Source organism: Mycteria americana, chromosome 2 (assembly GCF_035582795.1).
Source record: "Mycteria americana isolate JAX WOST 10 ecotype Jacksonville Zoo and Gardens chromosome 2, USCA_MyAme_1.0, whole genome shotgun sequence".
Taxonomy (NCBI): Eukaryota; Metazoa; Chordata; class Aves; order Ciconiiformes; family Ciconiidae; genus Mycteria; species Mycteria americana.
In genome coordinates, this window is record NC_134366.1 from 60,249,533 (window position 1) to 60,272,613 (window position 23,081).

The following is a 23,081-nucleotide window of genomic DNA, read 5'->3' on the forward strand; positions in this document are numbered from 1 at the left end:
CATAAGCTTTTGATGATGAGTAGCACATTTACCTTTGATACTTCTCCATATGTATACTTTCACCAAGTTACCTTAAAAAATTTTTTTAAAAGTTCAGTTCAAGTGGAAACGGTCCAATAACTGTAAGCAGACCTTGTAACTTCCAAGGGCCAAGGTGCCTGGATGACTATCACTGACAACAGCAAGTGCACACACAGGCTCATTCTTTTAACTTCAAAAAAGGCTACAATTAATAACAATAGACTGCTAACTAAATTTAGCATTTGTATAATTTATGACATGCTACATGTTAAGGTGTCACATGTAGCATGTCAAGAAATTTTGTATGAGAAATGTAGTTGTGGAAATTCAGAGAACTGTTAATGTGCAATTCAGTGTCCAAGTGAGCCCTAGGCAGCTATTATTTTGCACTAGAGACCACATCCTCTGCATTAAATTAGTATTTTTAAACTAACCAAGAGGCTAACCACTTACTGAGATAACAGCTTTCACTAAACTGAAGGAGAAAAACATTGCCTTTTAATTCACTGCATGGTATAGCCACTAACTTAAAATGCAAAACAGAAATTAAGGGATAAATCTGCTTAGTGGAAAGCAAAATGCAGAGTGATAAAATGGCCTTATGTAGGAGCAGAATGTTGTAATTTCAGTTGTTACATATGGCACAAAAATTCCAACTTAGTTAAAAGGAAAAGAATGTGCAGAATATGTACCAAATCAATGGAACCATTTTGATGCAAAAGTAGTTCATTAGGCAATTCCCACTCAAGAAAAATCTGTATACTTAAATGCACTGATGCACAGAACATACCTTTGCAATGTGGTCAGTTTGCAGCTGCTAAGTACATATCCAGCCAGACAGCAGGAGTCATTGCAGCTCCACTAACTGAAGTGAGAGATGGGAAAGCTGGAGGTCTGACTGGTATGAGATTTACTCCCTCTCTTCCCTTCTCCCAAGTCGCAAACTGACAGGAATTTAAACCAGCAAAATATTTTACCTTACATGGCAGAGATGACAACACTTGACAAGATACAGATGCTGCTCTCAAACACCCTGACAAAAACACGGTAATAAGCACAAAAGCATAAGGATCATACTACTAGTAGACTACGTGTGCACAGCTGTTCCAGGACATTAGCAATCCCAGACCATTTTGGATGAAAAGGCACCACAAAATGTAGTTGGAAATCTTTCTGCCTTACGGGAAGTTCAAAAAGGAACTTCCCGTCAGGGAAGCCCGTACTGAGTATCTGCCTAAGACTGGTCCTGCAAGTGTTGACAGTGACAGACGTAAGTACCTATGGCTGTCTTCTACCATTACTTCCAGTCTACCGTGGATGTGGCAGCAGCCTATATATGAGCAAGAGAGAACTGGATCTTGAGCTCAGCACAGGCTCATAATAGACAGAACGAGGGCACAGGGGGAGGGTCATTTCTTTTCCCTTTGTCACTGGCATTTTATAAGGAAGCATCTTGAAATCTTTCTATATGTTTCTACAATTTACATGGACTGGTGAATTAGAAAGCACCTGAAAAATAAAACAAAGGAACTGTACTGCTAGCCACAGCTCTTAAAGAGACAAGAGAATAATTCATAGCCAAAAGCAAGAGAGGAATGAAAAGTCTTGACCTTGCTTACTTACCTCATGGACAAGTGATTTATCATACACAAGAATGTCAACCTAATTATGAAAGGGACACTGATTACAAAAGGGAAAACCTTTAAGATTATATAAAATTGACTCAATTTTAAAAAGAAGTTAGCACAATGCATGGGGCTAAAAATCACCTTTTGGGTCTGCAATATATCCATGAAGAATAAATTTTACAGAAAAGCAAAGTCAAGGTCCATCAGGAAGCAATTAGTATGTTAAAAAAACCAGAGCTTATTTATAGCACATATGACACAACATTGTTAAGATTAGATCAGTTTGACCAGGTACATGATACTAGCCCAGCTGCATAAGGTTCTCTCCAAATATCATTTAGGAATACAAATTCAGAAGAAAACCATCCTTAATAAAAAGGAATTAACAATAGCTTAAATGAAATAAAAACAATTTCTAAATCAGCAAGACTAACAATTTATTAAATATTGATCATAGGTCATTTTTGCTGGCCTTCTTTAAACGTATAAGTAATTGTGTCAGTGGAGAAAGGAATCAATATGCTAGAAGTTCACGGAGCTGTTTTCAGTGAATTCTGAAGAAATATCCTCACAAGATGATCCATGAATAACCTCTGGGAAGGAGAACTGCACATCACCCTGTACTGAGATAATCAGTTATGAATGGAAAGACATGTATATGTCTTCACATGATTTGTATGCCATTATGTCCCTTTGCACAACTTGCTTTAGCTAATAAATCTTATTTCTGGAAACGAATACAGTCATTTGAAGCCTGGATTCCACTTTCTGGTTTTTGTCAGTAAGCTACAGCAGACTTGCACAACATTGTAGTGACTAGTAGGTCAGCAACTTCCACCTAGCCAAGGGGAAGGACAATGACTCCACACAATCACACCAAAAGCACACAATGAACGTCTTGTACCTCTATGGTAAGCAAGTGGGCAAGTAGCCCCCTGCTGTAATGGGGGACAGGAAGAGCTGCAGACAGCCCAGCTCTCTCTCCCTACAGGACAGGCTTCTGCAACAGTTACTTTCCAACACAGTCAATGAAAGGAAAACCAATAATCTCACCTTCCCTGTAAGTGAGATTATTGGTTTTGAAAAAACAAAAGTCATCCTGGAACAGGTATTATGGACAACAGATATTTCTAGTTAGTTATTATTGACTGCATTTAATTGTTTCAAAACCTCCTCTTTAAAAGATGGTTTTCAATCCTCGCCCTTTGGTAAAACCAGCAACATACCATGAAGATTACAGTATACTAGATAAAATCTGATATAAACAGCATTTTTACGGAGTAATCTTTTGTAGGTTATGTATCAGAACCAGTTATTTAGAAACAAACATTTATCCAGGCCTTTAAAAATGACTATAAACAAGCTAATTTAACTAGCAGTGTTTAATTCTGCTTCCCTTTACCATTGCATAGCAGAGACAAACAGCAGCAACCAGTTGCAAAGCATTTGTGTCTAGCTAGCACAGAAGAGAAAGGGCAAAAACGTTCTCTCAACTGTGAGACAGCAGCGTTAGCAGGCTGTATATTTCCCAAGTAGGGATCTATTCCTTATGCAGTTACTCTGATTTGGCAATTGCCCTTTGAACAGCAATCCTATTACATAAAATACTCTTGTTCTTGCACTTTCCTGAAGTTCAAACAGTCGCTCACATCAGAGGGAAAAGAAGCTACCATTGGATCTGGTCTTCCAGATCTTCGGCACTGAAAAAGATACAAAAGGCTAAGCGACCTTAAACTGCAACCCAATAGCTGGGATACTATTCTTATACCTTTGACTTATTTGGTATCCATAGCACAACTACAGCTAAAATAATAAGAGAAGATAGAAATCCACTTAAGATCAAATTTTAGTAGAGATGCCTACCTGTGGCAGTTCTTCCCCATGGAATATTGGAACAGATACTGCTTTTTTACTAGGAAAAGTGACGAACAGATGTTTAAATAGGTTAAGGATGGAAAGAGATTTAATTTGGGAATAAATCATAATTAAATTCTCTTTACTGGCTTCCATCTTGATTCTTCTAACAAAACTCTCCCACATATAAACTACATGCAAATTCTGTATTGCTTGGGGCTGTGTGGCCTTTTCAGAGATTTTTGCAAAGAAAAAGCAAGATTTCTGTTTCATGTTAAGCGCAAAGGAGTTAATTATTGCTTGTTATGTCCACAGAAACAGTATATATAAATGCTTGCATTTCCTATTTAATTTCATTGAAAAAAATCCCAGTGCCTAAAGCTAAAAGACTCCTTTTGATCTAGTAAAAATCCTTATCTGTATTTGCCAGGGGATTCAGCAGAAATACTGAGGATGCAGTTTTAAAGCTAGAGGGCTGCAGTTCTGCCTTCACTACTCATTCCCAGTTCTTCCCATCTTCTGCCTACTCCTGGCACTAGTGCTCATGCAGTGGCAACTTGAGTTATTTCAGGAAGCTGGTAATGATGAAGATTAACCTGGAAAGTGATCTTTTCTGACCAAACCAGCTCCCTGAACTGGCTTGCTGTATGGTCCCATGATTATAAACAGTGGCTCAGGGGCAGGAACACAGCAGTTGAGCCTTTGCTGCAGTGTAAGCCAACCCAAGTCACACTGTAACTTGCTTTCACTCTTCTTGGACCACATACTCCTAACCCCAGTCTCAGCACTAGCACTTGTACTTGAGGAGCAAGACATCACCATTGTGACTGAAACAGACTCCCTCGCTCCACCAAGGTAGTCTGCAATCAGTTGTAGATCTTGCGGCTGGCGTAGCCACTAGAATGGATACAAATGAAGCAAAAGCATTTTTGGGGCAGAAAGCAGAAATTTCACACCTCTTAGCAACATGATTGCAGAAAGGTTCTTACCCTTTAGCATGTTTTGATAAAGAATGAGATGGGGGCAAACGCCTTTCTGTAGAATTTAAGCCAGTCACAGTGTCACCAGAGTGAACTGAGCACTAGCTGGCAATTGTTTATCAAGCTTAATTTTCACTTTATTTGATAATGTTGCTGACAGCAGAATCTCCTGTGTACGCTCCCCTAAACTTCTATATTTTATGGACTACGTTACCACACGTCCTCCCCTTGTGTCATAAGTGTACTCCCACACAACCCCATAAAATCCTGTTTTATTACTTACATTACATTTCTTGCACATGAATACATTATCTTTACCAAGGTGATGCTAGCAGTTCCAAGGCTAGTCCACAAAGGTTAGTCTCCCTTGGCTGCCTCTATAGTCAGCTCCCAGGAGATGACAACCTGCTGGCACTACCACATCCAGTTCAACCTCCCCAATATATGTCCTCTGTGCTCCGTTCTCCATGTCAGTGCTAATGTTTGATCCTTGATCAAACCATGTTGGGGAGTTAAAATACCAGAAAATCCCACCCCCCTTCCCCACCAAACCAACCCAAAACATCCCCCCCCCCCCCCCCCCCAAAAAAAAAAAAAAAAAAAAACCAAGTTAGGAGTTTCTACTGGTTCAGCTGCCCAAGAATCAGAGAAATGTAAATTTAATAAAGACAGGTGTGGGAACAGAGACTGGTGGCAGGGAAACCTTTTGGCAGCAACTATAACCTCAAATCATACTCCTGGAACCAAAGCTAAGTCAACTATGAAAAAAAAAAAATCTATCGGCATTTGGGCTTGTTCTGAAGTTCACATAGTCTAGCTTCCAAACATGATACGCAACTTAAGTAAAAGCATAATTTAAAAACAAATCATCGCAATTTAAGATGTTTGTATTTGTAGGACAGGTAGAAAAACTAATTTTTTTGGTCTAACTGCAGCAGCATAGAGAACAATCAATCACAAAATGAACAGTGCCAGAATATTCGGATTTTTAACAAGGTCCCTAAATAGTATCTTTAAAAACAGAACAATAAATACTTTATGCAGTAATTCTGGAAAACACGCACACTTTCTTTTGGCTCAGTGCACACATTGCAACAGCAATTCATTAATGTTTTCCAAAAGCCACACCATTAGAAAAATGTTAGTACACCAAGACATAAAAACAACGCATAACAACAATTTGCTTTAAGTACCACTGACAACACAGAAGAGACAGACAGATGGATTCAGCAATTGGCATCATGACTAGAAGAAATACTATTTCTTGTGAAAGTCTGAGATCAAATGGGCAAAATACTTTAGAACAAAAAGCAAAAGAAAAAGTCATCGGCTCTAAGAGTTACTGGGTAAAGTTAAAAGCTTGCACTCATCTGAAATTCAGATTAGATCACCACAGCGGTTGAAAGTTATTGGACCTTTCCCTAGAATACCAGCTCAAAGTTCCTCCAGGACTACTCTAGCAACAGTGCATTTCAAAATTACACTATGCTGTATACATAAACTCTTTCTTTCCTTGGTGAAATACGCAGTTTCCTTCTCACTCTTTTATTATATTTTCTGAAGATAACTCTTGAGGCCTGTTACGGCTAGAACCTTGTAATCAACTTACTGCCAGAGCTGGCAAGTTATACACTCCTGTCTCTACCCCAGTGAAAGATCTAAGCTCAAAGATGAATTTAAGCTCCAGGGTCACTAGGTTTTATAGTAAAGTCACACACAATGCAAGGAATTCATGAAAACATGGTGTGGAATGATAGGTATTTTTTCCTCTATGTATCATTTAATATTATGTAAGATGGTGGCTCTTTTTAAAAAAAATGGCACACAAGGGTAAGTAAAAAATAAGCAGCTGCTAGAGGTTCACAATGAATTTCAAATAATGTGGTTTTATATGAAAAAAGTACAGTTCACTAACAGAAAGCTCCCTTCACCTGCAGAACCATGATAGCTATGATTTAACAGCACTGCAATTGCATGTCTACGAATAATGAGGCCCTATGCTCCCCTTTGGCTCTCTGATTTTCTCTACAGCCTGTGCCTTTTACATCCACAGACCTCTCTTCTCCCATCCCACCACTGATTTTGTCCAGATCATTTGAAGATTTACTTTAAAAATAGTTTAAAGTGAAACCTGGCAAAGCTAAACGCACAGCAAATGTGGTAACATGTTTCATGTGACAAAGCTATACTTAAATGAAGTTCTGCTTTAAAGGCCTACTTACACACACGAGTACTCCCATTCCTTAATTCAAGTTTGCTTTGCAGAACATAACTGCATTTTAGACTGAACTGTACTTCTTAGTCTGCTGTGACTTTTATTTCAAGTTACTGTAGTGGCATACAAGGTCAGTTCACATACATGCATAATTTAACAGAAGTTAAACTGCTATGCATAACTAACAATCATTATGTTAGAAACCTGTCAGAATTAGTTAAGCTCACCTCTTTATCCATACTCTCTAAATCCTCTTTACATAGGGTGTACAGGGGCATCGTCTCAGACATACTTGGCTGGCGTTTCCGCTTAGATGGACCAGGCTGCTCTTCATTTTCACTTGCTGGTAGGTCTTCTTCGAACATCTGCTGCTGATGTGGTTGAACAACTCTGAAAAATTTCAGGGGTCCCACATAAGAAAGGTTTACTTGATTTACAGCTTGTCTAGAAATAAAAGCCTATAAAACAATTTATGACTGCTGAATATCTATGACTTTGCTTAATAGGGTTCTGTGTTCATCAACAGAAGAAAGATCAAGTCTCCCAATGATTGCTTTTATTTTCAGTCTGACAGCTTAAGTTCTTATTCTACCTTTGACAAGGTACTCACTCTCCTGCCTTCCCATTGTTCTTATAAGTGACCATCAAACTTTTCTTGAAGCCAAGAGTTTCAGGACCTGCAGATGCATTGCCCTTAAAATACTTCAAGGTTTGTGCTCAAGTGGAGTTCGTCCATCACTTGACACAATTATCATTCAGGAAACAATTCTTGCATTCTAATATGTTTTTCCTGATCAATGTTATGCTTGTATTCTTGAGTCTCAAAGTACACCTTTCTATTTCTCAACCTTACAGACAAGAGGTTTGCAAGTAGAAAGCTCATTTCTGCAGCCTCAGTCTTCAGACATTTCCCAGATGCTAAGCCTGGATGAGATGCAAAACAGACCATATTTCTTTTTGGCTAGTGTATTCAGATATGGTAGCAGTTTCCTGTATTTAACTGGAACATGCAGATACAAAAAGGAATGTCAAAATGTTCATAAAAATGGATAAAATAATCATAGCTTCATGGGAATTGCTTTATAATAGTAATAAAAAGATAGACTACACCTAGAACAACAGCAGGAGACTTACTTTTCTTGGGTGACTTTTTTTTTCTGTAATACTACTTAACTATTAAAGACTTGGAGAAGCTAAAACTGCTACACAACACAGTTTAACTATGAATACTGGGCTGTCACACTAACTCCTGAAACACATTACAGCAACTCAGCACCAAGCAGAATCCTGTACAAAGTTCTCGGATCATAAAGCTCATGGATCACAAATTATTTGTGTTAGCCACAAGATTGTGTGGGTGGGGAATGATTACCACAAACAAGTACAAAAGTGACTGTATTTGAAGTCACAAGCTGTTTCAAGTTGTAACTATGAGGTAAGACACCATCAAGCTGTTTCTGAGGGTGGTGGCGATTAAGAAAGGGTACGGTGTGGTCTCTGCTGACAAGAGTTTCAGCACAGGATGGCTGCTTCTTGTCAAGCCAGGATTTTCAAGAAACAGCTTTAGATAAGCAGCCCCACCCAAAAAAGCCATTATTAAATTATGTAAATCCAGTCACACGTAAGGTTCTAAAAAATCATTTCTCCTCTCGTGAACTTGAGAGCTTCCTAAGAAGGCCATCTAAATATCAAGATTTTTTCCTACATCAGTACTTCAATCCCAGAACGTATGAAATCTGAAAGCCATACGAAGCTATCAACTGAGCTCGTTTTGAGGGCTCACATTTCCTAAATACACATCCCTCTCCTCTCAGATCCCACAGATAGGTGCAGTAGATGTGAATTCATTTTTTGAATTGGGGGGTGGTGGGGGAAGAGAGCCAAGCCATTGCTGTGCTACCCAGAACTACGCTATCTGCTGCAGAAGACCCCCATCAGCTCAGCTCTACTCAGCAACACAGCAGAAGCATTCCTCTTCACAGTTTGTCATTTCTGTACGCTGGAATTTCCTATGAAGCCAAAACAACAATTTAGATGTTGTGGAAATGAACTAACCAAACTGGTTTTCCATTAGAGATTTTAATCACAGCTTAACTTTTTTGGTTTGTTTTTTTCTCTACTAAATATTTTCTGTTTTACAAGACCACACAGTTTTCTTTTGCTGTTAAACTGCTCTCAGACAATAATTTTCATAGGTAAAAAAGGAAAAAAATTCAGCATTCCACTACATTTTCCAAAACGATCTTTTAAAATATGATTTCCACACCTTTTTAATAGGTACCCCTGCCAAGAGAAAGGTGGTGATGCTATTTAGATTCTTAGTAAAACAGAGAATGATAAAACAAAAGGTATAAGCATCTTACGCAACTGCATTAAAAACATGACAAGCTTGACCATGCCAAGAATTATACTCAAGTTATACGTAGCAGGCAACTAAGCAGATTTTCTTAGACTAGAAATAAATCAAGTATTTTTTTTAAGACCACATTATCATACTGATGACAGTGAGAACTCCTCCTTTTGCAGCTTCTGTATCATTGTATTCTTATTTATATTCTTTATTTGAACACTTCAGAGAACTTCACCCTCGCCTCAACCGGTGGCAAAGGCAGGATAAAAACAAAAAGGCATGATAAAAACTGTACTGACAGTTTAATTCTGGAGATACTGCATCCAAGACTAGGCATAGCTATGAACTTCTTTACTCTGAAGCAATAATATGCAGAAATATTACAAGTCTCAGGTTAGTCTTGAAGACTCCACCATTGTTAAAAAAAATAAAATACCCCCCCAAGAATAAAATGCGAGATCATCCTTGACCACATTATTATACACAAATATTAACTGTAAAATAACTGTATTAATAGCCTCTAAAGGCTTTTGTCAGGTTTTTTTTCCCCCCAGTATTTTCCAAATGCTACTAGATAAGAAACACTGGGACATCTCACCAAAGCATTCCAAAAAGCAATATAAAACAAAGACTTCTTTAAGGTTTGTAAGAAACATTTTTATTTTATCAAATTCAGGCTTTACATTTTCAGCTGCTTGTTACGGTGATTAAAATTTAAAGACATACAGATGCAGGAATTTACATATATTTCTAATCAGATGAGATTCATGAGACTTTTCCAAAAATAACACCATATTCAACCCTGCACAGGTTGGTTGGCGCTTGCCAGTCTTACACGCACAAGGACATGCATGTGTGCTAGAACTCACCACATGCAGGGTGGGTTCAACATTTGTGGAAGTAACAAGCATCTTAACACTTTCATTGATACAGCATCAGGACAAAAGCTAAAAATAGCATTATCATCATGAAAATGTTAAAAATATTTGAATTCCATTGATGATTTCAATTTGGTACTTTGTATTTTTGCTGTTATAACAAAAGTGATAACATTAGATACGAAAAATTGTAACAATGAGCACGTAAATTAAAACACAAAAATTTTATAAGTGAAATTAATTTATATGAATCTTAAAGAATTTCTTCAGCCACCAACATCTGCTTGACACATCTTTTCAAACCAAACATTTAGTGCATCTTAGCATTATTTAAAACCAGAATGCCACTTTTAACTTCACATGTAAATTATATCCATATTTTAAGCCTTGCTTCATCTGTTAGTGTATTATTAGCATTCACTAGAATTTAATTCGTAATTTTTTTTCTTTTATTCTAGTCCAAGATGCCATTAGCATTTGCGTTTTTTGGACAACACTACATTACACATCCCATGACCTGTTACAACTTTAGTGTTTACTGTAATGTTTGTAGAATACTGTTTCCATATGGAAATGCAAATTGTTGAGATACATATGGATTGTCAAAGCTCTGACATGCAGGTTATTTTTAAAGAGGAATCCTTCCTGTTCTTAGAGAAGAGCTCCTGCCGGCTGCCAGCCGCCACCGAGCAGAGCTGCATTCCCTTCCCTTCTAGTACAGCCACAAACTCTTTGCCACCCTTCCGCTCAGGCTGCAACAGCCATGACAAAAAGCAGGTGTTTGAGTCTCACAGAGCTGAGTACAATGGCAAGATCTATGCCTGTCGCAAAAAATGTTGACCAAATTAACTGAACCATCTGTAATTCACTGGTGACAGTTTCACTGCAAATTGTGTGTAGGTATTTAAATTAATCATACCCTATTTTAAGTTATGTTTCAAGTTGAACCCCAGAAAAACTAAAAATGTTGAACCCAAAATAAAAAAAGTGGGAACTGAAACAGTTCTTATGAAGTGGTACTCTGATAACTTGAAGCCCTTTTTTCAGTAGCCAGCCTTGCAAGAGGTTATCTTCTAAGGTCTATTCATACAGTAAGAGACTGAGTACCATTCCTATGCCAGATGCGGCAACCATCTCCCCAAGGGTTTCCTCTCGCAGCAGTGCAATTTTGTTGCCCACTGTCTGAAATTCAGAATCAGATAGTTTTTAGAAACTATCCAAGAAGATTATTGGAGGCTTTGACTACATCCACCCACAACAGGAGCAGTTGTGAGTGTTACCAGCTTTAACTCTGCTTAAATTTAATGGCTTGGTTACAAATACTCTCATGTTTCTGTAGGAGGTGAACATATAAGCACATGAAGTCTGTCAGGACACAAAATACATTGCCGTCTACCAAGAAATTGCTGCACTAAGGTAATTTTCTCTAAAGTCAAGTATCACATCAATTTTTAAATTGGATGTGAAGCTTTTTAAGAAAAGGTATCACTGATGTATGCATTAAGAAAAAGCAAAGTGATGACACAGTACTTCTGCCTCAGCTCTTGCTCAGTCAAAATACCCAAAAGCTGTTCCTATTTGGCTTTTTGTTACTTCTTTACAGCCTTCGTGCTCTGCCTGCACTGTACTTCCTATCCATTAAAAGTACTTAAAGTGGTATTTGATCCCTGCACTGCTTTCCTCCTAGACTTTACGAAGACATTCGTCACCATCTTAACTGAAGATAGCAGAACTGCTCTGAGGAATATAGACATGCCCCAATTAAGAGATCAGTGTTTACATGTCACTAATTTTACCACTAGAACCAAATCAACAGGAAATGATGATGAAAATACTATTTCCCAGTATATATCTTATGCTAATCTCTTTTCTTACAGCTGCTTAGTTACAGGGCGAAGTTGCAGCACTGAGTAATTGGATTCACTTTCTTAGATTAAAGCATCTCAACCCTGAGCACTGATAGCCAAAAAATGCTTAAGTGAAATAAAATAAGGGAGTAGAAAGGAGATACAGTCTCACTCCACCCTCAAAACCTGTTTGGGGCTCTGAGAAACTCAACTAAAATGACAGCTGGAATATATTTCTCTCCTTTTCCATAAGAAGTTCAAGTGAAGAAGCACATCTGCATTAAAGAAAAATAGGCTTAGGTGTGGACATAACTCTTCATTAAATTGTTGACAAAGGTAGAACAAACATCAAAACGTATTCTTTTTAAAGCATTGAATGATGCATTAATATCAACATAAACCATCATACTGAAACATCTTAGAAATGTCATGACAATTATATACATGTACAACCTTCCCAGCTCTATTTCTAGACAAATTCCTTCCCACAATAACTGACAAACCATCCCAAAACCTTTTCAGCTCCTCTCTGGACACATGCTGTGTCTTGATAATTTAAAGTTTTTCCTGTTCATTTAACATGTCATAGTAAAGTAAAATACATACTTTAAAGACACAGTTAAAAAGGAACTGAAAACAAGATATCTTTACAAACAAGAGACTCAGAAAACCTGTGTTGACAGAAACAAGGGAGCTGAAATAAGAAAAAAGCCTATAAAAAGATGACAACTGAAAAAACCATAAGTTGAAATAATTTAGCAGCAGGAAGATCGAGTGGAAACATAACAAGCTACACTAATATACAAAACCTTTACAAGTGATACACTGCAAAAGTGGCGGGGGAGGGAGAAGAAAGGTAGAAAACTGTGCATTTATAATTGTGCTTTGTATTTTTGTACTTGCTTGGAAAACTGAATTGCTTTATAACAACTGCTATATTCTGATCACATTGTACAAAGGAATTTTGATCACATTTTACAAAGACAAAAGCTTTGCCTTCAACTGGATAGTTCTTTACCACTGGAGTCAACAAGCCTTGCTAAACTTGTTAGCATTCCAGAAAGTTAGATCTTTTACATAGATACTTAGGGACGAATTTTAGATATTTTAGACACCCTTAAGAGACAAGTGTTGTCTTTGTAGCTTAACCAAATCCACAAATTTTGACAAAGTCCAGATGCTAGCCTTTGTACATCAAAAAGCAGGCCGCCTCCTCCTCCTGCTGCTTTAGTGTCTTGATTTAGTGATCTAAGGATTATTAACTAGCAATCAGTCATATGACCTTATTTAATAATACTCAGTTAGCTACACCCCTCTTCCACCACTTATGATATTCCTCAAAACAAAACACAAAGTTGATGTCCCATCTGAAGGAATTACGTGAAGAGGAAAATTTTATACACAAAAGCCAAACGCTATCAGATATATTTTATAGAAAAAAAACCACTCCAGTATTCTAAGACTCATTAAAAACCAATTAGGCTGCCTCACTTCAGAGATGAGTTATTCTAACATTCTTTAGACTGCATAAACTACATGCTGCGTTTATTAGTTTTGAGGTTTCTAGTCACAGTTAGGTGAAGCACAAAAAGCATCTAGAATTCTAGCATCCTGATTTCACATCAGCTGACTATTCGCTTTCACTGATTTCCTTGGCTTTTTAGAAAGCAAACAAAGTAACTAAAGAAAAGATGACAATTTGATCAAAGGCAAAGATAATGAGTTAAATTTACTACAGCATCTGAAAATATAGTTGAAGTGACTCTTAACTATGCTTTATGTACCTGAAGGATGAGTGTTCGCCGTGGACTGGTAAGGTGATGGGAGGAGCAGGAGACTGGATGTACATCGACTGGCCAGAGGTCTGAGCGCCTTTCCTGATTAGCTTTCCAGTGTTAGGATCATAAAGTCGAACTTCAGGACCAGGTTGAGACTTTGGATGGATGGGTGTTGGGTGAAACAGAGCTGTCTGAAATGTGCTGTGTGTATCAGGAAATGTGGCAGGGCTGTTCTCTCTGTTGGATGAAGTTCAGAAAAAAAAAGAAATTTTAGAAATTTAAATCTAACAGAATGTAAAAAATTAGCATTCCTTTTTTCTAAAGGAGAAGGGGGGGGGGGGGGAACGGTTTGGAAGATTTCTGAAGAAACATTTCTTCTCCCCCACCCCCATTAAAGCCTCACTGAATGTAAAACAGAAAAATGCAAAGACACAGATAATGTCATATTTACATTATTAAAAAAATTATTAAATGTGCCTTAAAAAGTGTCTTAACATATAAAGTTACTGAAATTGCTTCCAGGTAGTAACAACTGCACAACTAGAGTAACGGAATAATCTGTATATATGCAACAAAGAGAAAAGCATGCTATTGTATCAGATCTTAGTATTTGCTCTCCAACTTGGCTCTGAAAGAAAAGAAACACACAGTATTAGTCTGCAAGTCATCCAAACTCATTTGTTAAAATACTAAGCCACCTATGATCACGCTGCTGTATTTTAAAACATAATTTTAGAAGCGTCAACAGAAACATTCAGAGATCAGTCAGCAGGAATCACCATTATGGCATACTATCCAATTATGATGAAGTGCCACAAAAAAAAGGAAGCAAATTGAATCATTAAAAAAAAAAATCAAATACAACACCATGTTATGCACCATGAAACCGATGCTATAGAAAAAACAATTAAATTATATTGTAACAAATATTAGAAGTGCCACAAAACTGGAGGTTTTACCATATGCTTTCATGGACGTTTCTGAAGTAGTCTTGTAGCATCAATACTGAAGGTCAACCAATTCCAAGTTTACTTATTCTTTTTTGCTGTTCTTGAGCTCATTTTATATGCAAATATTTTCTCAGAGTTCATCCCTCACCTAGTTCATAAGTGCTTTGGACCAGTAATCACCATTTCAAGCAGCTTCATTAAGGAGAAAATCTCTTCCAAAGAAGTTGCACATGTTGGGTTATTAAGATAGATGTCTTACTGACTGAAGTTGGGCAGGGGGGAGAGAGAGGCAGTGAGGGAAAGTATGAAGGTATATCGTATTTGAAACATAGAAGTAGGAAAAATGATCATTGTGTTTCAATAAAATGGGAGAGTAAATTAAGACAGGTAGAAAGACCAACATTCATCTAGATATCAAAAAATGATGCTTACAAGTCCAGATTTCTACTGAGAACTTGGCAGTGTCAGGCCTCTGAGACAAGTCAAACATCCCATACAAATATTCCAAAGTTTGATTAAAAAAATCTGATAGCACTTTTTAAAAACAAAGTATTCTAGTCAAGCCATAAGTAGGCTACATCTCTTTCCTAAGTTTTGGAGATCCTGGGTCTCCCTTAGTCTCCCATTTGATAAGTGATCTCACTTACAGACGTTTCTACTTTTGGTGTCTTTGGAGTGTATGAGGACTTTACACACGCACATTCTGCCCTCAAAGGGCTAGCGTCTTCTAAGCAGAAAGCAAATCTCTAGCCTACTCAGTCAATCACACCACTATCAGTTTAATACAGAAAACCCAATATGCTATGCCCCTTCCTGTCTAAACAGAGAAGGGAAGGTCCTCCATTAGGCTTGCAAGACGCTATTAATGCAAGTCTGTCCAAACAGATAACAAGTCAAGAAGCAGAAGCTGGCTCTACGGTATCTTGTCATGAGTTATTTTAGCCATGGCACTTTCCTAAAGGGGACTGTTCTTAATAGCCCTCTGACTTCCTCTGTGTTAATAAAGTTTTTGGCTGTCCCTTCTATTTGCTGTCATCCTAGTGCACTGATTATTTTTAAGCTTTTCTCCTTCAACACTTTTTCTTATCATGCCAAAACCACCTGTTCTCTCAACCACTTCCTTTCTTCCAGTTTTTGCTTCTACTTTCATGCCTTCCAACCCCTCAGATTTTTCTGCTGTATTCTTCTGTTTCTCTCTTCCTCCTCACTACCAATTCTCAGAAAAAAATGCCATACTTTACCAATTTTTCATGTTGTGGGAGTGTGTACTTTTTAAAATTCATTTGGCAGCATGAATGATCCTGTGCCTTGGTGGCATTCCTTGTGTTAGTTTGTGGATGAACTGACAAGGTCAACTGCTCCAGCTGAAGATGGCTAACAATGACAACTGCTAAAGAAACTACTGGTACCACAGGTTTCTCCTGATTCTGCTGACTGCTGAACCACCTCCCAATCCCTTACCAGTCTTCAGTTTAAGCAGCATAGATATGGATGAAAATGGGGGGTTCTTTCATAAAATCTGTAAGCATTACACACTATTCTGGATTTGTCAGAAACCGATTTTATAGCTGCATTAACAAATTAGCATAATTGTATGAATAACCTATTTTCATGGCCCCTACTCCCCTAAGTTCCCACTTACCTGTGTGTTTTGATGTAGTCATCCTTCAAGGGAAAGAGCTGTTCCTCAACCTTGTCCCAGCGCTCCAGGCAGCTCCACAGCCAATCGGGGTTTACAACATGGAGGTCCTTGCAGTCCTGAGCTTGCCGTACTTTTTCTGTGCCTATTACGAAGTCAAACATAACATTACAGTGCTCCCAGAAACACAGAAGATAGTTTTACATACACAATGGTTTAAGAAGAACATTTTGTGATCAACCTTACAGAAAAAATAGGCACCCTTCCCCAATCCAACAAAACAATCACAACTGATAAAAGTGAGATTCTAAATAAGATGTGATAACCTCAGTCTCAAGCTGGATGCGAAGCACTAGCACCATGGAAGTAGTCTACTAAAATTAATCCATATGGAAAACCTCTACATGTTAACTAAACAAATAATACAAATGCACTTTTGTATTTCATCTCCATTTCTATTTGTTAAGAGTCTAAGCAGCAGCGACTCTTCAATGCCATTAAAGCCTAACACTAACTTATCATACTAACTTCCTTATGCACAGTCCCCTGCACACACAGTATGCTACCTTTTAACAGCCAGCCACCCACTCAACCTCCATTTGCCAGAAGCAGGGGCAAAGCAGACAAATGGATTATTTCGAGCCAAAGGGGAACAACAAATGTGAAGTTAAACGTGGCAGGCTAGCACAAAGTCCACATGAAACCATCAACAATGCAGCGTGCAAGTAACAGGTGATCTTAAATTCCACCCTCTGGAGAAGCCAGAAGAAGAGAGAAGCTCAGTAAAGTTCCTACAAATCTTTGCCAAGAAGCATCAAAACTAGTAAGCAAAAAGAAGCAAATAAAATAAAGGTTGAAAACCTTGAATTGTAGTCTGTTCCCAGAAACAGCTGACTGTCCAAATGTTTCAAGAATGTATTTCTTCTATTTGATTGGAAAAATTAATTTTACCAATCATGGTACTTGTTTCAGCATTTATCAGAGAGATCTATGGAAGGACTGAACACTGGGAGACAACAAAAAATTGTGTAATCTGCCAATAAATCATTAAATATATACGCAATAGAGAAAAACCCCAAGGATTCTGACCCAATATATCTATGCTTGACACTTATACATGGTATTTTTTACATGGCACAAATACTGGTGTAGCTGGAGCGTGATACAGGAACTCTCATCAATCTGATGGTCTCTCTCATAGCTGAAAGCCATCACTCTTCCCTTTTGTTATATCCCTAAAATTTATAGCATTTCATCTTATTTACACATTATTTAAAATGCTTATCAAACCTAATCATTTGTCCATATTCTGTCTTGGTACAAAGACACTTAAATACACTTAATATTGCACTACATTTTTTTGTTTAGAAATGTGAAATAAAAGGAGATCATCAAGAACTAAAGGCAGGAGTTCAATTAACAACTTAGCCCTCTCCTCTAGGTTAAGAGCAGAGCTCTCGGAACTGAAGGTAAAGAATACGTCACTTCAAACACTACCCACTCCTGTTGAAGCCCGTCAATTCTGCACAAAGACCCTGGGGTTTCTTCCTGTAGATGCTTATATAAAAAAAACAATATTCCAGTCTAGTTTACCTTACTAACAAAAAAAAAAAAAAGACTTTCTAAGTAAAGTTTCAAGTAATTTTTTTAAAAAATAAAAGTTAGAATTTGAGCCCTTGTCTATTTTCACACACATGCCTTCAGGAATGAAGCCTCCAGGGGGGGAAAAAAAAAAAATCATCAAATTTCAGAACAATTCTGACAAGGAAGCAGGAGTACTAGGGTAGACAGATCAACTGAAATGCACTTGAGTACTGACCTAACTAGTTAGACAGTTCAGTTTCTAGACTGAAAGGGCAGGAGATCATTGTCCTTTACCAAAGTGCTGAAAGCTTCCGTTTTCCTACTTTTCTTCCCCCAAACCCAACAGAATACAGGAGTAGGGCTACCTTTCCCTCTGTCTTTAGATACAAATACATTTGTTCTTAGCTTTAGATTAAGAAAAAAAAAAGTTCTGTGCACAAATACATTTCTTCTACTTTCAGCAGCAAATGCAAGCAATTCCACAGTTCAGGATTTAAGAGCTGTGCAGTAAATGTAAAGCTTTTCTCCACACTAGTACCTTTGCAATAAAAAAGTGTTAATTTAAGAATCCAAGATAAACAAACACAAAAATGAGTATTTAAAGATAAAGCCCTGTCCAAACCACAAATTATTTAGAAATGCCATATTTTAAATTTTGCCATGAAATAAAAATAAAACCACTGTCCAACAAAGATTCAATGAAAACAATTTCAGAACACCAACCATGTTAATCCCAGCACACCTTTGTTGTTCAAGAGGTTTTAACTGGCTAAGAAGCAAAACTCTTTAAGAAGGGAGGTCAGTGCACCCAGATCATTCATCCCCTCATAAAAGAAATCTGTTTTGCAATTAATCATCATTACAAAAGTAATCAGTGACCCAGAACACTTTCATGCAACAGTTGCTGGAAACAAGCCAGTTTACAGTGTCAGAGGGAGCTTCCACAGGAGGTATTATTATTTATATAACCTTATTAGGAATTGTAGAAATACCTGCAAACAGGTAAGTATAAAGCTCTTTAATTTATACACAGGGTATGTTTCAGAGGAAAGAAAGCAGAGGTTCTGAAGGAGAATCAGATTAAGAGATCCAGGGCAAAAAGGATTTAAAAAAGTGAAAGACTTGGCTTGGAAAATGCTTTCTTTTGAGAATAAAGGAGAAAAGCAACAAGAACATAATAAGAACAAAGAGATAAGAAAACTGCTGTTATAAAGAGGATGCTGAAATCAGGTTCATAAGCATAAGAGTTTCAAGAGAAAAAAGCAACAAGAGCAAGAAGTCCAGTGGAAGTTCAGGTACTTGTGTCTGGTATTAGATACTGAATCACATATCAGACATGACTAGCAATACTGTCCTGCACATACTCTGGAGCTGACTGAATACAACATACAATAGCATGTTATTTCACTAGTAAGCATACAGAACAGTTGACCAGAGTTGGTGGTGCTACTGGATAGACAGACTGTGCTTGTAATACCCTGAAGAAAAGCTTATCTGATACTGTAGTACATCCATTCACCCGACTAAAGATATTGATGCTCCTTTTGGACTTCATCAGGGGGAACCTGAACAAAACCATAAAACTGTACTTTCATCTCTTGCTAAATCTGTGAAGTTATGTGAGAAGATGGCTTCCTCCAACTATTTTTAAAACTGGTATTTCTGCATTGATGATTTGTCAGGTGCTTCCTCTTGCTGCCCGTTCCACACACATACACATTCTGCATTCATGCATATCTGATCGTTTCATACCGGATGTACACTGAGGAGCTAAGTAAATTCTTCTAGTCAACAGGATTGCAATGGAAGCCTTAAACATGAAAGCCAAAATGGCACTAATTTGTATGAAAGTCCTATGGTTCTGAAACAATAGCTCCAAAAGGTATAAGCCATTAACATAAAATTAAAGTTGGTGAAATGAAGACCAATGTGTAACCAAACCCACCTCCCAAGGGTCAAAAGCCTTACCTTTCTCACCTCTGCAACACCAAGGCTTTCTGCTTCCTCGCCGTTTCTAAAGTGCAGCTGCCTACTGCACGGTCCAGCATACTGAAAATCGCATGAGGTAATACAACTGTGTCATGTCAGGGGCTGCCTTCTATTTCTAGCTGACATCTTCACAAATCAAGATTTCACACGTATGATGTTCTTAGAGCAAGATTTGGTAGAACACCAAATTTAACTAGGTAGGAGAAACAGTACTGTAATACTTAATATCCTTGCCTTCTCCTCTCCCTTCCCCCAGTGTAACTTCCCCTTTTGGAAGTACGCTTATTAAGAAGAAACAGCAGAGAGGATTTTAATCCATCCAAGCAACAGTACTTCTGATGCAGTTAGGAACATCAGCACCATCCAGCTGGGCTAAAAATCACTTAGAGAAAAACTTTTTCTGGACTACTTTTTTGCATTATTCTCCTCTAATCACCTTTCCCTCCTTCAAATTCTAGTCTAAAATTGTTCCAAAGAGTTAAAAAGGCACACAAGCCTTTCCACATGAAGCAGTTAGGGTCCAAATTAATCACATCTACCCTCTGATGGATACAGCCTGAAGCACATAATATTGGGAAAAGGTTACTTGCAAACCTAGGAAAGGGACTCACCGATTCTACTTTTGAACTTGCAAACAAAGGTTGAAAACACAAAAAAGCCTGCTATTAATCTTGACAATTCATTACAAAAAAAAGTGACCAAAATCAATAATGCAACAATAAACTTCTACAGCTGTTCTCCAGGACATACAGTTTCACTACAGCAGTTTATTTTGTCTTATCCAAAGTATGAAGCACACTAGGCGCTTAAGCAACATAGATAAATGAGACCTAAGCTGTATGTTTGCGAAGACTAAGAAGAAATGTTATACTGCATATTTGGCTACGTTCACATTACCAAGTAGTGCAGCCTAACAGGGAGATCTGCAGGGCAAAAGGGTGCTGGAGGAGTGATGCCCACCCCATAGCATTTCAGGGAGTTTTGCTTTGCATTAGCTCTGCCCAGTCCTGTGGGCCGAATGCCTGCGAGCACTCAGCTGACTGCGCCCTCCAATTCGATCTCACCCATGAGGAACCCAGTGTGCGGGCTTAAGGCTGTGCCAGGATGAACCGAAGTGCACAATGGGAAGTGACCAGAGTCACTCTCAAAACACTCTCCTGATTCCAACACATGAAACTCAACGTATCCTTATAGCAGTTTGCAGCCAGGTTGCCAGATATTGTTTGGAAAGTCTGATCACTAACAGTTTATTTCTGTTCAGACCATTCTTATATATAAATCTTGATTTATGATCAAATCCTGAAGCTCTTCTCCAACAACATTAACCTAAGACAAGTTGTACAGACCTCAGTGTTTTGTCCTACAAGAATTAAGTGATCACAAAATGGTGATAGATGTGCTGTTCAGAGGCTATGTCTAGAGTTCAGCTTTAGTACTGCACTGTGCTTTGCCAGCAAAAGCAACAGGCTTATCTGGTCAATGCCCAAGTTTAGAGCAGTGCTTAACTGGATTTTTTTAAAGACACAGCCTTTGAAAAATATTCTTCAGAAAAAAAAATATCTGTGGACACATCATAGCTATGTCTGGTGAAGACCTCACACCAAGTCATAGGACAGGCTAAGAAGACTTTATCAGCTGGCAGCTTTCTCTTCTCTCTCAGTAGCTCAGAGCCAGACTCAGGAGTAAGCGTTTTTTAAGTATGTAGATGAGGATGAATAAAAGGATCCACAATTCATAGTACAATTGGTATTTTAAGCCACCCGATATTTAATGATATTAAGCAAAACTTGACATAGGCTAAGTCACCAAAAGTAAGGAAATTATTCCCATTTAGCTTTCAAAGTACATGAAAAGACACAGAATTAAATATATTTTGAAAAAGGAAAGAAAAATTCAGGGCCTAAACTGACATATTTCCGCTCCTACCCCACTAGAATAATTTTTAAGTGACCTGAACAGCTTTATCTGCTCCACCAGCAAAAACTCAATACAAAAATCAACTACAGTATCTTTCATTTGTTCAGGAAGGAACATAACAAGGTTTATGAACAGTGCGGTAACTGCTTAGCCAAGTGTGTATGCAGCTATAACAATTCATCATCCAGTGCAGTTTACTGTTGCTTAAAGCAAACAGCAGATGTTTCAAAAACTGAAGTAAGATTTGTGCAGCCCATAGGTTAGTAGAAAGGGCTATAGGGTAGCCTTTTCTCAGTCACTCAGATTTATGAAAGCCAATTAGATGATACAAAGATCCTTGTGTTTTACAGTAATTCAGGTAGGTAGTATTTTCCTCCCTATATAATAAAAGAATCCTAATTTTCTCCAAGAACAAGCATTTATTTATTTTCAGAATAAAGAGTATCTGTGTCTGCAGAGAAACAAGCTGCCTATCTGCAGAGAAAGAGACAAGTATATACAAAGAATAAAAGAAATTTACATTATTTACTGCAATAGGCTGGCAAGAGTGCTGTAAATACAATCTAAAATGGTATTCACTAGCTGTTCATTCCATACACCAAGCTATGATGTGGTCACTTTGCAAGTGGAAAACCCATCTGTCCAGGACCTACGGGGTACTGTTTCACACCAACTTCTTCCCTTTTTATTTCCTCTGACAAATTGTTCCTCTGTCTTCAAAACTCAAAAGCTAACAGTATTTACCCCTACTGCTGCTGCAGATTAAGTATATGCCATTTATTACAGCTCAGCTAATGCAAAGTAAACACGTAAGTGAATTTGCTTGTCTGAGTCCTAAGCCTGCCATTGTTAGAGGGGTCATCCAGAAATACTGAACTGACATATAAGTTTTAAAATCACCTTTTCACAACCACATTTAAAAAAAGAGAAAAAGAAAAAAGAAGCTGAATGACATTGTCTGGTCTCAGGTCATTGACTTCTGAATAAAACTCAAGAAGGGACATGCTTTTGTTTCTCCCTTTCACCAGCAATTAGACATAAAGCAGTACTTCAGATGTTTGCCATGGGAGCCAGAGTTGCAATATTTGTATGGCTTACTGGCTGTAATAGAGACTTGTAGAATTTGTTTTCTAACCACACAAGAATCAGTATGAAAATCACGTTGACAGCTGAATTATCACAAATCCAGCTGTGACAGAACACAATTTATATCCTTAAAATCTCTGATTAAACTTCAGAGTTTCCCTCATGAAATTAGCATGATGCAGCATAACTACTCCCATCTAACCAGAGGTGAGAAAACACAGTCTTCAGTTGAAAAAACAAAAACAAAAACTCATCACAAAACCAAAACCACAAGCAATCCATGAGAATCTTACAAAAAAGGGTTATTGGAGAATATAGTTTTTTCACTCTAAATCCCCCTATTTCACTGCCATTGTTACAGAAAT

General features: G+C 37.8%; 1 protein-coding gene across 7 annotated transcripts in view; it reads right to left on the minus strand.

Annotated features, from left to right (window-relative positions):
• The window catches only part of CTDP1 (CTD phosphatase subunit 1), a 125,567-nt gene that overhangs the window by 67,246 nt on the left and 35,240 nt on the right, over positions 1 to 23,081 (minus strand). For 6 of the 7 annotated variants that reach the window (XR_012774293.1, XM_075493643.1, XM_075493640.1 and 3 more), the window contains exons 9-11: positions 16,144 to 16,285; positions 13,558 to 13,788; positions 6,926 to 7,088 (exon numbers count right to left, since the gene is read on the minus strand). Coding sequence is in view for 6 of the 7 variants with exons in the window: in XM_075493643.1 (XP_075349758.1) it covers positions 6,926 to 7,088; positions 13,558 to 13,788; positions 16,144 to 16,285 (536 nt within the window). In the remaining variant the exon portion in view is untranslated. Of the gene's footprint in view, positions 1 to 6,925; positions 7,089 to 9,704; positions 11,109 to 13,557; positions 13,789 to 16,143; positions 16,286 to 23,081 lie in introns of those variants that run through there. The other variant, XM_075493644.1, reaches the window with a different exon arrangement.